The sequence below is a fragment of the Osmerus mordax genome, chromosome 13, assembly GCF_038355195.1.
Source record: "Osmerus mordax isolate fOsmMor3 chromosome 13, fOsmMor3.pri, whole genome shotgun sequence".
Taxonomy (NCBI): domain Eukaryota; kingdom Metazoa; phylum Chordata; class Actinopteri; order Osmeriformes; family Osmeridae; genus Osmerus; species Osmerus mordax.
The window spans coordinates 11299483-11316029 of record NC_090062.1 but is presented as its reverse complement, the minus strand read 5'-3'; the positions used below and the strand labels follow the sequence as shown (position 1 = coordinate 11316029).

The 16547-nt window shown below is 47.1% G+C and overlaps 1 protein-coding gene across 1 annotated transcript in view; it reads left to right on the top strand.

Moving 5' to 3' along the window:
- Positions 1-257: 257 nt before the first annotated feature.
- The window catches only part of LOC136955108 (A-kinase anchor protein 13-like), a 48263-nt gene continuing 31973 nt past the window's right edge, over positions 258-16547 (top strand). The window contains exons 1-7 of the mRNA XM_067248722.1: positions 258-290; positions 3763-3916; positions 5847-6146; positions 9423-9600; positions 11671-11875; positions 12149-14306; positions 15245-15300. Coding sequence (XP_067104823.1) covers positions 258-290; positions 3763-3916; positions 5847-6146; positions 9423-9600; positions 11671-11875; positions 12149-14306; positions 15245-15300 — 3084 coding nt within the window. The remainder of the gene's footprint in view (positions 291-3762; positions 3917-5846; positions 6147-9422; positions 9601-11670; positions 11876-12148; positions 14307-15244; positions 15301-16547) is intronic.

Genomic DNA, 16547 nt, shown 5'->3' with positions numbered 1-16547 from the left:
CCTCTTAACCTCCTGCTGAGGCTTGGTGGCGCTGTCACATGCTAGCCCAGAGGTAGGCCTGCCCCTGCTGGTGTCAACAAGCTGATGTCCTTGGTTGTCCCCAACACAACTAGGATCACAATAGTTGTTTTGGCTACCTTTCTGAAACTTTGATTGAGCAATGTAGCTGATAGGTATATCACTGTTTTGCTACAGGTTGCAAACAATTGTATTCCATTTCATTTGTTTTTTTTTCCTTCTTTCCAGTGCCCAGTGACATGAAACTTATTCCACAACAAGCTCCGTTATATGTAAGTATTAATACAAATTGTTGATTAGTAACTAATAATCCATTTGAACGACATAGTAACAAGATAAACACATGTATTTGAACCAAAGGAAAAAGTAAGTACAGGAAGGAATTGAGTGATTCAATAATATTCAGAAACAGAACTATGATATTATACTCACAAGAACTAGAACTTTGAGGGAGGTAAAAGTGGGGGGCAATATTTCAAACTTTCTTCACTGTTTCTCAAAAACAACCATTGTTTTCTGTCGTTGTAGTGCATAAGACCAATTAAGTACACCCATTCATTTGATACCGCATTTACAAAAAGTAGCACCAGCCGCAGCCTGGTGCTGAAGGCAGTAAGGACCCGGTTCAGGGCTGTCCAGCCCACCATAGAGGAAGGGAGATAACACCGAGACTCCCAGGAACCACCCATGCTAGCCCAAGCCCCAATACATTAACCACCTCCTTGTCTATCATCAACCAATGCCTTACAGCAGATTCCTCTCACCTATTGCTATTTGGAATGCAATCAGGCCAGCAAAGGGGCCACAGCAACACGGTCTCCTCTGGGTGACATGGACATGTGTGCTCTGATTCATCATGCAAATCTTTTCAGTTCAGTGTGTGGGAGGCGAAGGGGGCGTGGAGGGGGGGTGGAGTTGTAAGGAAGGTTCTTTGCAGGGGGCGTGGAGCATCTCCCTAGACCCTGCTGAGTTAGTGAGGCTGTCAGCACCCTTCGTACGGCGGAAGAGGAGGAAGGGAAGGAGAGTGATGTATGACTGGACTTGGTTACACCCCTTGTCAGGAGAGGAGAGGCAGCACACGCACATGGGCACACACACTTACACATGTAGACACACACACACACATGCACACACAGGCTTGGAGTTCTGAGCAGATTCACAAGCCCATCCTTGAGCAAGGAGCAGAACTCAGGGACCGCCCCCACCCAGGATCTCCTTTGATGTGGCTTCAAAGACACCTATTTCCCTGTTAACACACCATGATTAGCAGGTCAGAACAGTTCACTCAGATTTTTAAACAAGGCACAAGTCAGTGTGATGAGTCTGACTGATAGCCTACATGAATATCATAGCAATTCTTTTTCATTATTTACATTTACATTTAGTCATTTAGCAGACGCTCTTATCCAGAGCGACTTACAGTAAGTACAGGGACATTCCCCCGAGGCAAGTAGGGTGAAGTGCCTTGCCCAAGGACACAACGTCAGTTGGCATGACCGGGAATCGAACTGGCAACCTTAGGATTACTAGCCCGACTCCCTCACCGCTCAGCCAACTGACTCCCATTATGAAAGACCTTTAGCATTGCTTCCTTGAATACTTCTCATATGCTAAGTGCACTCATGAATTCAAGTATATTTTTGTTGCTGCGTTTGTGCCTAAAGCTCCTATTTTAGATATTTAAGACAAAACAATTTTTGTTTGTTTTCATTGTATAAATTACACAAGGTCATATCCAAGGTCATGCACCAATCTATTTGCTCTGATGAGTGATGGAGCTTGCCCACTCATCAACACTTAGCTACAGAATAGTCTCTGTGTGTGTGCGCACGCTTGTTTCTGTGTGTTTGTGCACTTGTTTGCGTGTGTGTAAGTGAGACTGTGCGCGTGCGTGTGTGTGCACCTTGTGCAACAGGGGTCTGTGGTACAGCCTGCAGCCTGCTGTGTTGTGTGTACCGTTTCCTGTCTCCAGCAGATGTTTCCCATCCCTCCTTTTTTCTCTGCACACCCAAACTGCAAGATGAAATCCCCTCTGACTCTCAGGAGTTCTAGCATAGAATGTAAAACAAACTTTGCAGAAGAAAGTCCTCCAGAATTATCTTAATGGCTAAAGGCTAGAGGAATTGTACTTTTGAGAAAGGTCATTCTATTATAAGGAAACTCAACCTTCCGGAAGGTTTAATTCACGAACAATATGTTAATGCTGAGAAGGAGGTGTAAGATTTGCTACCTGCAGTACCATTAGCTAGCTGTCATCCTCTGCTCACTCATCCTCTGCTTCACAAGTGATGTGGAAATGAATCCAATTTTGATGCAGAAGCTGTATGTTTCTTGATCCCTGCAGGAGTATGAGTGAAGTCTGAGACTCAAGTATCCTCTGCATGCTTCTAATCCTAGCCACACATTTATTGCAGCGTTCTCCTCCTGCAGCTATCATCCTGCAGGCTTTCACTCCAACCCCAGTTGTAACTAGCCCGATTCAGCTGGTTAACCAGCTACAGCCTGCAAGATGGTGGCTCTCTTGGAACAAGGTAGTTTTAGTCTTCAGAACCCAAATCTCATCTCCAGAAAGGTTCCATGTGTCACAACTTATCCAGAGTTCCTTTCTTCTCCCATGGGATCAGGAGTAGTGCGATGTTCGAACATCACCCTCACATGTCGCTCGACAGCGGCAGCTTGCACAACAAGTGCAGCCGAGTCCAAAGCCTGTCAGTTTCCCTCCCTGGCCCTGCTGTCAAGCCAGTAATCCCCTCTCTGTGTGACGGAGGCCCGAGGCGACAGCACTACAAGAGGAGGAAGAAAAAGTCTGCCCCCCCCCCCCCCCCCCCTCCTCCAAGAATGACCTTTGACCCTCACTATTAACTCCATTTATCACTTCCTCAGGCTTTGCGCAGCCTTGCTCCTAAGCAGCAAACACATATATGTATGCGTTGATGCTTCTCCTCACTGTCTCACAGTCCTATTCAGTTAAATGGAAATGACGTCGCTGATTTTACGATGGCTTGTTTCAGCCACTGTGGCTCAATCCACCTGTGAGTGACATTAATAAACCTTGACATGCCTGGTATAAGACAATGTCAAACTGCATAGACTTAAGTAAGCTCAGCTGAGACACATGGAAGATCGAATGACAAGGCATTGTTACTCTTGCTCATTATCCCGCCATTCACACCTTTCGTTGGAGGATGTTGCATCACTTTGTTTGACAGCTCTTAGCAATCTAAATTCCTGTAGTCACGTTTTCATCTTCCAAAGAAGTAAAAACAGAACAACAGGAAGAAAGAAAGATACATAATGTATTTAAATCCTGCTGCAGTATGCGTCGGATGGAGGTTGTTAACTTACCGTGCTCCATAACATGGTTGCATGGCTGCTAAACCAAAGTTGTTATCGCAATGCTGTCAATCTAACCAATGAACATGCAGCCTATAAATAAGGTGGTTAGGTCAGGAAATGTAGTGGCTACCTTCCTATCTTATCTGTTACCCTGCAGGCCCAGCGATGTGTGATTGGTCCAGTCAATCATGTCTTGAGCACAGTGTCTTGGCCCCTAAAGGGAATTTCTTGGTTCAATCACATTTTAAGGATATCTCTTAGTGAAACAGTAGTTTCATTCTTTGCAATTGGTTCTCATACCATGGCATTATATGCTTTCTCATTATTTTCTTTCTTTGTTTCTTCTCACGCACCCTTGTCCGCTCACTCTCTCTACCCACCACCTCCTTCTTCTCTCCATCCTCGCAGGGCAAGTGTCTGATTACCGTGCAGTTATGTGAGGAGGAGCAGCTAGGCGATGTGGAGGGGGTGGAGTTCTACCTGCTGTTTGCTGGCACCACCCAGAGCCACATAACCAGCACGCTGCGGAGCGGCCATGACACCCTGCAGGCCCTGTGTCCCGGTAAGGCAGACCCACAATGCTTTGCAGCTGTCTGTTAGCTGCACTGCATTCAGGGTGACAGCTCCACCTGCAGTGCCCGAGTTTGCTCTCCTGGCTCTCCTGTACTCTCGCCAGGTGACTGTGACTGGTGTTGGTGTCACTTTATGTCCATTCAAAGCTCTTTTAGGTGACCCCGTTAGGTTTGTAAGATGTCGGTGTACTCCCTGGAGTACACCGACATGTTTAACTGTACTGAAACTTTGAATGAGCGTTTTGGAGCCAATACTTGTCTGTGTACTCAACTGCTTGGTGGAAGAAGTTGACCCCCCTGTCTATGTATTAGATTTCCCTTGTGTTGGAAACCCGATTCCTCATCTTTCTTCTTAAAGTGTATTATAGGTCTACAATAAATCACATTTAGCCACCGAAACATGTCCGTTCCCACCAGAGGCAGAGAGATGGCAGCACTTGGTTGTCTGAAAACATGTTTACCTGCTTATCTTATTAAGGGCTCAGCTGGCTTGGAGCTCTCGTAGCAGGAAGAAGAGGAGAGGCAGGGAGGCCGCTATGGGGTCTGTCCTGGTGACAAATTATCTCTGCTTTAGTGCTTCGTTAATGTGCCCCATACGCCCTCCGTCTTCGGAGAATGCTACTACTAAACAAGCCCCAACACTTAGCTGTTAGCATCAATTATTTACTTTAGGGTTAGGGCAGATGTTGTAGCCTTAGTTAGGCTAAACTTGTGGCCTAAGGTATGTAAGCCTGGCTAGGCCTGGTTATGCTAGGTTCAGCAATAGTTGGCATTAAAAGCGTACTGGTGGGGGGTTTTAAGGATTTACAGGAAGAGTGAGATTGAATGATGCTTCCTGATTGACCTATCCCTTCCAGTAGGCTATTAATCTGTAAGCCATTGTTCTGTGCAGTCATGATCTGTTACTTCAGAGGCCTCACCTGATTAAGACTGTGGGATCTGGGTTGTTAGCCTGCATGTCCATTCATGTAAACGAGTACTTTTGTTGAGTGTGCCTCTGTATTTATCATGGCACTATGCTGTCGCGGAGCTGAAGGGAACACTAAAAGTGACATTGTTGTCATTCTTATAATTTCTCTTTGGTTACTCTGAAACAAGCAGTTTAGAATGCCGTTTTTTTTTCTACAGGAGGGCATCTCTGACGTGGTTGGACCAGAGCTCCCTATTTAAGCTAACCGCTATGGGGAATGAACACTGGCTGTCACTTTTACTGGCTACATGCTTTGTAACCACAGAGTCGTTAGTGTGTGTTTGTGCTCGCGCATGCACACATTACTTTGACCACAGAGTCTGACAGATATCGCCTCAAATAGCACTAACCGTGTATTGTACATAATGAGACTTAAACCATGCCTATGCCTTTCCCTTCGTGGTATTACGGATAGGGGTTGCAAAAACATTATTTTCCTTTGACCACAACATATTTTCAGGGTATGACGTGAGCACAGTGTGTAAAAAGTTTGTAAATTGTCTACTTTTTTCTAGTTTTATTTCAGATGTATTCGTTTAGCAAATGTTTTACTGACATCACATCAGAGTGGCGTTCAATATCTTCAGCACGTTCTGCAACTATTGAGCAGCTTCTCTGGCTGTCTGCCATCTAAGCTATGTCCTGCTGCTGGTAATAGGAGAACCCCAAAGTATACATTGCACATTATGTGCTCAGCCACACAGCCTGTTTTTCACAGGGAAAGGACATCCTATTTACAGCTACAACGTGACAAAGCCTGCCATTTATTTCTATACCATACACTGTCAGCAGCAGCGTGTTCTCTCCATCCAACTTGATGTCCTTAGACTTTAAATGTGAGAAATGTCAGGTAGAACATCTTCCATAGCAATGATTTCTGTGTTTTGATACTTATGCTTTATTTGCTACCTCTTGGCGGATGTCTCCTCCCCCCTCCGCCTCTCCCCCAGCCCATGACTGTTGTGAGGCAGTGCGGGTCACCCTGTGCTCGGCCCGACCCGGAGGGACCCCGATCATGGTGGCCCATCACCCCTTCAGCTTCCTCCAGGACCTGGCCTTTGACATGGCCCAGTTCCTGGTGAGCACAGCAGGGAGGCAGGATGGCCTGGAGGGGGCTCTGATGCTGGACGAGTGTCTGATCCCACTGCAAGAGTGTGAGAGGCTGGACCAGAGCCTGGCACTGGCTCTGAATCACCTCACCCTGCCCCATGGGTGGAGCCTACTGGGACATAAACTCAACAGCAGCACTGGTGAGTGTGTGTGTCTGTGCGTGTATGTGTGTGTCTGCGTTTCCAATTAACATTTGAATCTAAAGAATATTCCTCAGTCAATGCATACAGTTTCCCTAATCAGAAACCCATTTATCTGTAGATCTGCTTCAGGTCAATGTCATGTTCAACCATCTGCAACATGTTTCAGTTGGACTTGAGCAATTAAGTTAATAAGCATAATACAAAGGCTAGTACACTATCTGGGGGGAACAGCCAGGCAAGCTGCAGATTTCTCCCCAGACCCAGGACCCCAGGCATGGAGCTACAGACACAGTACTGTTGATCTTGGCTGTCCTCCTTTCACTCATTCCCTCTTCTCCTTCCTCCTTAACGATTTTCCAATTCGGTTGCCATGTAGAAGTCAGGAACGCAATGTCAGCCGTTCTTAAACACACATTTGTGCCCAATTAACTGTCTCTTTTCTTGCACTTTAGACTGTAATCGAGGGGTGAGTGGAACCTAAGTAGTGGGTACTGATAAATGTGAGGGCATGCTCTCAGCTCAACTGATAGTTCTGTTTTCCTCTCACCAGACAGGGTGGGAGAAGACATTCAGGTCCACACTACTAGCCTCTGGAAGTCTACTACTTTTGAACTTATTTTTAAAACAACTTTTTAAACGACTTTTTATAGTAAAGAAATGTGATTTGTATAAAAAAACGAGGCATGTCTTGTATTAGCATGCAGGCTAGGGTTAGCTAACTTGCCAGCTATCATGTGGTGGTGCGATTGAGGACCTTGTGTGGCTGAGGTAAGTGTAAACAGGTGTATTCAGAGACGCTCCATTGTGTTTGTGACTGCAGCCTTAACCATGACTGAGAGTGAAACCAGTACCTTAGGTTCCATTAGGGAAACGTGGGGTGCTGTGACAAATACAACACAAAGAGGAAACGAGTGGTGAAAGTACAGGTCCAATTTCACATTGACATTGACTCAGTGGCTTTTATCATGCAACGTGAGCTAAAGGACTTGATTTTGATGATAAACACATTGGTAATTTTGCTTGTCTCACAGGCCCTTTAACCCAGACTGGGGAATACACAAAATATTACAGCCTGAGTTGAGAGCTGCTCTCCCTGTGGCTATTGTAAATATAATTGCTTTTGCACTGACTTCCACTACATAATTACAGCTAGCCATCAGCTCAATAATTGAAGCTGCAATGGGCTGAGGGAAGATAAAGCACAGAAGGCTGTCTTGTACATGAATCAATGTGATTTTCATGTTTGTGTCTTGCTATAGTAAAGTACAATGAAATTACTTTCAAATATAAAGTGTTTAATGTAAATAGGAAATCCTGCAAAGCAGCTATTTAACTAAAACAATTTCAGGGGATAACAAATGATTTGTTTTGCTTGTAGCAACGATTAAGTGTACAGTGGCATAGGGCTTTAGATCTGTGGGCATTACATTGGCCATGTGTGGCACTGAGCCCAGGCTTAAACAATATCCTAATAGGATCAGCGTTGGCAACCATACACCCATACAGCCCTCAGAGCCTGTCATGCACACAGTAGCCCTGGGATCACTTGTCATCTACTGTATGTTGAAACTGTCACCCTGCTGGTGTAGCTGGCCTTACTGTGATAGGTTATGCTACAGCTGTGCCCCAGAAAGACTTCATGCTGGACATTGGAAAGCGCTTGATCACAGCGAGCCTCTGTCAAACATGTCAGAATTGATTGACATCTAAAGAGAAGAGTTTTTGAAGGTGATTTCTTTTAATCGTCCTTCACATCACAAATAAAGCACTGTTGGGCCGAAGCCTCTCTTCGTCAGTATGTTTATACAGCCCGATGCTTCAGCTTCATCTTAGAAGCTAGTGACAGCTATGTGACTCTAAGAAATAGCTGTATTTTTCACATGGCCTCTGGTGAGAGAGATAACATTCTTTTCATTGCTTGCTTGTGAGCGATGGCTGGTTATGGAAAACCCGGAGTCTGGAATTTCCTACAGCTGGTGGTGGGTAGTGAGGTCAGACCCTAAAGCCAGCAGTTGGCTACATGGATAACTGGAGCGTTTAATTGGAGCAATTAGATATCGCCCCATCCCCACTGCCAGGGTCCAGGAAGGCACTGACTAGCCAGTCGTAAATGGAGTGAAACTGCTTTGCTGGCACACAGGGACACAACAACAGGCAACAACAGTGTGAAATGTTTGAATCAAAATGGACAGCAAGTGATGAATGATCTCAATCGACTGAGTGATTTGTTAATCCTCCTCAAAAGTCCTCGGCCACTTCTCGCCTTTGTTGAGTTTGCTGGGCAGTGTAGGCAATGTACCTTTGTGCCAGATATTGCCGCTGTCTTTGTGGAAAAAAAAGGAACATCCAGCAGCCTTTTTAATGTGTCTCAAGACTTCTTTTTGCTTCAGATTAACTTCCTCACCACCCTCAGAATCTATCAGACCGTGGTTCATATCAGGACATAAGTTTTCTCCAGTTTTATTGTGTTATGAAGGGCCACAGAGGACTAGGTCAGAGGCCTGTGTAACTCTTTAAAGTCCCCAGAATTACTGGTAATCTGTTCCAGAGAAAGTACTGGGAAGGGGGGTGGGGGTGGAGGATTTAATCGCTGTTAATGAGGTTGTGGCTTTGAGGTGGCTAAAAACAACCTTGGGTCAGAGCCCAGTATCTTACCTCTCCTGTTGTGCTGCAGTTATCTTGAGTACATTAGCAGGGGTTTTGAGGCGGTATGAGGTTTGGACTTCTGTATACGATAGTGTATGCGATAGTGTGTGTGTGTGTGACTGCTTGTTTGTTTGTGTCCTTGTGGGCATGGCCATGGGTGTTATTGTGTTTGTAGATCTACACATTTGCATGCTGGTGTGCGACTGCGTGTAAATGGGGAGGAGATGAACGACCTAAAACTGTGGCCTGTCACTCAGGGTGCCTGATCTCTCACACACTGAGCCCACCTGCTGAACTTGCTCAGATGTACTAAGGCTGTTCTAACAACAGCAGGGATCGTAAAAGCTCTCTGGCCTGATTTACAGTGTGCTACCAGGGCTACTGTAGAGGTGAAGGATAAGCCCAATGGCATTGCTCCACCGGAGGGGCCCGTGGCATGCCTGCTATCGGAAGACAAGGCTATACGGTCGCACGGACGTGTGAGAAGGACCTTTGATGACTTGAACCCGACCGACACGTGTTTCTTGTTTTTTTCTGTTCCTCCCCTCACCCTCCCACCCTTCCACTCCCTCTTTCCCATCCTCCTCCCCCTTACACTCACCCCTGCCTCCCCGGGGACAGAGCAAGAGCCCCAGGAGACCCTTTTCCACTTTGCGGCCCGCCGCGGTCTCCGAAGGGTGGCCGGATTCCTGCTGCTGCAGCCTGGAGCTCAGGAAGCCCTCGGCCTGACCAACAAGCAGGGGCTGACAGCCGCCTGCATCGCCCAGCAGCGGGGCCACGGCCAGCTGCAGGAGCTCCTCACACAGTGAGTACAGAGACCCCTCGCTGACCAGGAGACTGGGCTGCAAAGTTAGACCAAAGTATGTTCCTTCGTCCAAAATATTTGGGATATTCACAGTGTTGTTTTGGTTACTTTTCTTGCCATTCAGGAGGACTTGCTGTGTCAGTTTCGAAATGAATAGTAAACATGTAAAAATTGTGAGTCGTGATGTTGGGAAAAGACAATTCCAACGTCAACCCTCAGGTGTATATCCACCTGTCACAGACATGTTGAATTTCTTTCCGACTTTGTTCAACAGATGAAGCGCACAGAGGCACATCTTTTCTGTAAACATGGCTCTCCTTGAACAAACAACAAATGTCAATACAGCAGAGAGACAGTGTGGTTTCGGAGGATAACACCAGTGCCACTTTTGTTTGTCAACGCTCTTAAGCTGTGGGACGGGCATGGGACAATAGATATATTCTGAGAACATAACCCGAGGCCACAGCATGGCATACAGTTTCAGTTCTAGATGTGGTCCAAATAGTTGTGGGGCCGATATGGGAGCTTTTAAGCTTAAATTAGTTTAAGGGTGTTTAACGAGCATTTAGAGATGCTCGAACAAAGGCCTTGTTTAGGCTGAATCCCAATACTCCCCCTTACTCTTACCCCTAGCCCTTACCCCTAGCCCTTAATTTACCCCTAGCCCTTGGCCCTCGAAACTGAGGGGTAAGGGCTACATATCCCTAAGAAATGGGACGCCACTTGGTTACGGGTACGTCATCTAGCACGTATCGATATCTCCAACGCAAGTATTGTTTTGCACTGATATCAAACGAAATTCACTGTAGACATGCTAGTCAGAGAAATGCGGGACTGTTGTGCAAATCAGCACTGTAACATTAGCGTAGCAAACTAGCGATTTTTTGAAACGTTTCAATTATGAAAATGGTTGCAAATATATATGTACAGGACTGTATAGCACAAAACAAGACTCTCTGGATGATCTGGCCGCCATTGTTGCCGGTCGCGCAGTATTCACATAGCCCTAGGTTTCAAGTAAGCTCCCGATCTTACTTGGTTTTCAGGGGTGTATACCCCTTCGTCTTAGCCCTACCTCTAGCTCAAAAAGAGTATTGGGACACCACTAGCTCTCACGTGAACGTGCAAAAGTAAGGGCTAGGGGTAAGGGGAAGGGGTAAGGGGGAATATTGGGATTCAGCCTTAGAGTCTACAGACCGCTAGCAAAACCTTATCTGCTTCTCTCTGATCATTTCTATTAAGGCCTTTTCTTCAAAAGTAGAAACTGAACATGACATATAGAAGGTGAGGCTTTAGAAAAAACTAATGATGCACATGCTTCTCCCTAAAAATGCAATCTGTTTGACTCAGGAGAGACAAAACACATTCCTCTTGTTCTTAAGCAGTTAAACATTAAGCTGGAAAATTCAAGCCATCCGTTTGTTAGTAAATGAGCTGAAACATTACATCAGTTCAGAGATGGTGTGGGCCTTTTTCTGCTGTGATAGGACACTCCTGTAAAGCCCCATGTCTCATGGCTGGTGTGTTCCCTCTAGTAAACACAGTGAAGGCCATGAGGCCATTTCCCCTCGAGTCAGCTCATATTGTTTCCCTCCATTTATGTACATCTTCTTGGCTTGACTCATGAAAAGTGAACTCATTCTTGTTGCTGGTGACCTCAGCTCTCCCTGCTCAGCCACCCCACCCAGTATTACACAACAGGATCCGGCTGTGGAGGTTCTCACTCTTCCAGAACTGTCTGTAGAGCAAACAACACACACTTCTTCTTTCAGCTCTCTATGCTATATGCTGTACTCATCACTAAACATACACATGAAGTGTTGAAAGTTGTTAGAGGTTTTTGGTTTCAAAGTGATTCTATAATACCGTGGCAGACAGAAACAGATGAGGGTGAGTTGCGATGTCACTTTGTTGTAGTAGTATAAATGTTACAGTGTTGTCATGACAACGGGCCAACACAATTGAAAGGGAGGAGCCAGCTGGATTGATAGGAGAGGTCATGTGACAAACCCTGCTTGTGAATGATTCAATGTCCTTACCGTAAGCAAGGTGATTGTGTTTCTTGGACAGGGCAGAAACAAAATCTGAGACGGACAAAGGGACGGACTCTTTCACGCCGGGCCCAGCGACAAGGACGGACACCAAGGTGGTGTGTAACATCCCGAGCCTGGACACGCACACCTTGACCGTGACCACAGCCCCGTGGTTCGACCCCACAGCCCTCCAAATCGACGTGGAGCATTTGCGGCACCTCATCTGTCAGCTACACGCCAAGGTGAGCCCTGCCCTCCTGGCCCCTTTAGCACGCTATCTCCACTTTCCTCACGTTGCTTGGAGGGTACGTGTTAGCCTGCACTGACGCCAATGGGAGTCGGTGTGTTTGCTTTGCGACGGCTGCCCTCGTGTTTTGACCTCCAGCGTGGTTTGTGAGCCTTGGAGCGTGGCAGGCGCGTTACGTAACCGAGTTAGCGTGCGATAACAGTCAAACAACCTCCTCCTTCCAGGAGGCTGACTAATGTGTCTCGTGCCTTTCTCTTGTTCTATGTAGGGAGTTTCTTCTCTTCAGCTGCAGACTGAGTCACTTCACACCGCCCAGGAATGCTGTGAGGGCTTAGAGACCGAGGTAGCTTGTTTGGAGCAACCTCGGCAACCAGCCTCCCCAGACACACGAGCCCAGGGGTGTGAGAAAGAAAACAACGGCGAGGGGAACGACAGGGGTCCGTCTCTCGCCACTCCAACCTCAGAGTGCCCCCCTGACGATGGCCAGTGCCTCTGTGGAGACAGGGTGTGTCTGGGTCCTAACAGCCCCCAAGATTACGACAAAGCAGAGGAGGAAGAGAAGAAAGAGGGAGGAGAGGAGGTCGCTGGTGGAGTAGGAGCCTCTGGGAGGGTGAGCTGTAGCGGTGACAGTGTGCAGAGCCAGTCTGAGGGAGAAAGCCTTGCCGTGGGATCCCAACTATTACCATCCTGTGGAAAACATCATGAGGAAAGCGATACAGAGGGGACTGTAATCTGTGGGACCCTGGGGGCCGCAGAGGGGACAAACCAGGAAGGAGAGGAGAGGACCGCTGAGAGGGACGACGAGAAACACTCAGACTTATCTTCCCTCTGTGGAGGCACCACAACCACAGCCATGGGGCAAACGCAATCCCTGGAAAACTCGGGAAGCTCCGACAATGATATGGAGTGCTCCCAGGAAGGGGAGCGCTATGGAGACAAGGAGATGGAAATCGATCAGAACCTTTCTGCTAAACCTCACTTCGAGAAGGACAAAACGAATGAAGGGTTACCAGACTCTACCAGCCCCTCCATGGGCCTCCCTCCTTCTCCCTCTGTGTTCACTGGTGACCTCATGCAGGAGGTTCCGTCTGACGCAGGGTCTACATGTCCCATGATAGAGGGCCCCCATGACGAGGAACCTCCATCTGAGACAAACAGCTTGGAACAAAGTCAGGAAACAGCTGTTGGGGATTACCCTGCGCAGGAACTGCAGCGAAACCGCCCTGATGTTAGCAATCACACACGCCCGGGAACGGACCGCCATTCTGGGGAGTATGCTGAGAACGAGATAGGACATGCTAATAACTATGCTGGACCGCTTAGAAATGAAGAGGTGGAGCTATCTTCGGATCCTGAAGGTTCTTATTTGCCTTCCAATGAACCCACTGACCTTGAGGAAAGAGCCTCAGAACCCAAGGTTGACTGTGATAATGTTGACGAGGAGGTGAATGAGGTGTCTAATTCCAGTGATTTGCTTTTCACAATGGCCACTTCCGAAGCCTACTTGGGAGCGGCACCCGACCTCTCCAGCGACGAAGACACGTTTCGCTCCGTCAGCAGCTCTTTGACGGAGATCTTCCCACTGACGGAGGACTCAAACATAACTGGCGAGGAAGGTCAGGAGGAAGACTTTGATGTTTTCAAAATGGAGGCAAGTGAGGAGGACACACGCGACTCATGGATCCCCATGGAGCTGAGCAGCAATGTGGGGATGGGCTTGGGAAAGGCCCCTGTGACACTCTCTGGCACAGGACCGAAACCCCAATCTCTCCCTGGTCACAACACAACAGAGCCATTGAACGCTGAGAAGACACCAGAGCCCACGCTAGAAAATAAATCAGCAGCCTTGGTTACTGCGCCAATCGACAAACCAGTGGAGGTGAATGAGAGCCTGTGTTCACTTCCTGAAGTCAATGACCCGGAACTCACAGATCATCCTGAGGAGATCCCATTGGGGTTGAAGGTCGCGGAAGAGGACATTTCTGGATTCACAGACCCTGAAGGCTGTGAAACTCCTACCATCGACGACGAGGCCCCACCCACAGGGACCAGCTTCAGCTCTGAGGTGGCGTCAGACGGGGAGAAAGATATTCCATCGGACCTAAGGCCACTCTGCGGGGACAACTCAGCGATGGTGGCGGCAAGGGGTCCCTGTGACACCACGGCAGATTCAGGGCCGTCCGAGGGTCAGCCACCTATAGACAACATCTCCAAGTCCCCTTCTGATGACATCATCCAGGATCTGGGTCCTGGTTCAGTGTCCGAGGATTCAGATGGTGTCCCTGGAGCAGGCCCTGCCTCCCCTGGGAAACAGGGGCCTGAGGAACCGTCTTCTGAAGAGTTGCTACCAGACCTGACAGCACAGAGAGCGGATGGAGCGCCTGGGAACATGGAAGAAGCATCAATTCACCCAACCTCCCCTAAAGGTGAGGAATGTAGTTAAATTAAAACATTGGGATATTTTTTGTACATTTTATTATAATGTTTTATTCGAATAAAGATTTGTCAACACCTTTCTTGAGATTAAAGTGTGTAAGGCAGGGTGTCCAGGACTGTTACAAATCTTTCCATGTTATCCAGTTAGTTTCTGTGCTTTGAGAGCTTAAGCCAGGCATAATTTGACAGCAACTCCCTCTGATTGACAGTCAGACACATACACCTACGCCAGGAGGCAGAACCACATGAGTCGACAACAGGGCCTTTAAAAAGGACTGTAAGAGAAAACTGAAAGCAGTTTGCTTAAATGTAAAGCTTCACTTCCTCCAACATTCTCAGCATTTAGAAGCTCTGTCTGTTCTCTTGGCCTAGTTGACTCTAATCATCCTTCCATGATCAGAAATAATTATGTTGGTCCCACAGCAAGAAAGAAGAGGTCAAGTCAATCCCTGCGTTCTGAGTCATTGGAAGAATAGGGCGTGTTGATGTGCCCCACGATATGTTTATGCCCAAGGCTGTATCATAGCAACAGGTGATATCATCAGATGTCCAGAAAAACTGAGTTTGTTCTTAAAGGTTATTCATGTTTTTGTCATTTTCTTTTTAATGAGAAAAGACTGCATCGTCCATTTTAATACCTATTGATAAAAAAAATGCTCAGCAGTTACATAATGTCACAGAAATAGATTATGTTCTGATAATGTTCTTCCTGTGCTTGGTATTGAAAGACTGTTCTAGTAGTGATTTTCCATTCACTGCAAGTACATGGCCACTTACATAAGGACAGTTATGTTGAATCAGTTTAGAGTTATTTTCCCTCTATTCACGACATACAGCAGAATGTGGGTGGATTTGCTCTTGCTGTGAAAAACAGCGTATCCATTTATTTATACCGATTCTCTGTGTGTGTGTTTGTGTGTTAAATCAGGTGTGCATGTTTCAGTGACTGAAGAAACAGTAGATGGACAAGCAGACATTTCCTTGGTGAGTTCTTTACTAATGTAAAAATACTTACACATTAATGTAGTTCCTGTTGTAACAATTTTGACGTTACACAGGAATCACTTTGTCACAACAGACAACCAGTTTAATACTAACATTGCCAACACACAACATAACACATAACATTTCCATACTATGTATTTTTCCTTCACAGCAAAGATGGGCACTTCCGTTATTGGCTCCTATCTACATCTTCTCTCAGTTAGCTCGAAGGCCTCCGCTGAATGCTTTCCATGTGAAACACAATGGTTTTGCTGGGCATAATCTAGTAGGAACTAATGACAAATGTGTGGGGGGAATGAGGGGGCTGGAAACCCCTACTGAACCTCAGGATAAATCCAACGCATGAGGGCCATACAGGGGATTGGGGGAGGGGTTGTAGTGGGTGGCATCTACCGGTACTCATCATGCCCTACCTTCTTCCTGTGTGTGGGGCTTCATTCTTCCTGATCCGTTCCTACCGAGCACTGACTTGTCCACCTCAGCGGCCCGCCCCTGGGATGAGCCCGCTGTGGCTGAGCGCCATGGGAACACATGTGCGTGATCCTCACGTCGAAGCCCCGTCCGGGAGGAGGCTCTCTCTCCGGCTTTGCCAGAGTTGCTGACTTCCAGATTCCTCGGCGGCGATGCTCCTTGGCTTGCTAATTCCTGGGCCTGCCTCCTCCTCCACTGCTGCTGCAGCAGAATGGGATGTGGTTCAGCCTGTGCCTAACGACGGCCTTCTGAATTCCAGATGTGGAGCTTGCATGACTTGCTCTGTTTGAGGGGGAACACCAGGTCTCACCAATAGAGGGCGACGCAGTCCGTCATGGCTTTGTGGAAGTTCCATTGCACATTTAATCCTGTCAGAAGTCTTCTATGCTCCTGAACCCAGAACACAGTTAGCTTTGCTCAGGCTGCACTGCAGCCTCCATCCATTGAGTGTTACCATGCCTACCTTGTTTTACGATATATCATAGGTGTGTCAAGTTACGCGGTTATGATTTATAGCTCTACAGTATTATCCAAATGCTGCATACAGAGCAGAGATTACAGGTAAAGCTGGTTACAGTTCACCATGGTCACCTTCGCTGTCAGAGTTCAGGGGTCATGTGTCACTAATTCATCATACCAGGGCTAGGGTTACAGTTAGGTGAGTTCCACTCAGCATAAATCACGTGTCAGAGGAGCTCTGAATAGTTCCTTAGTGGACCTAAGAGAGTGTCTCTAGAGTGTGGAGTCTGTATTTC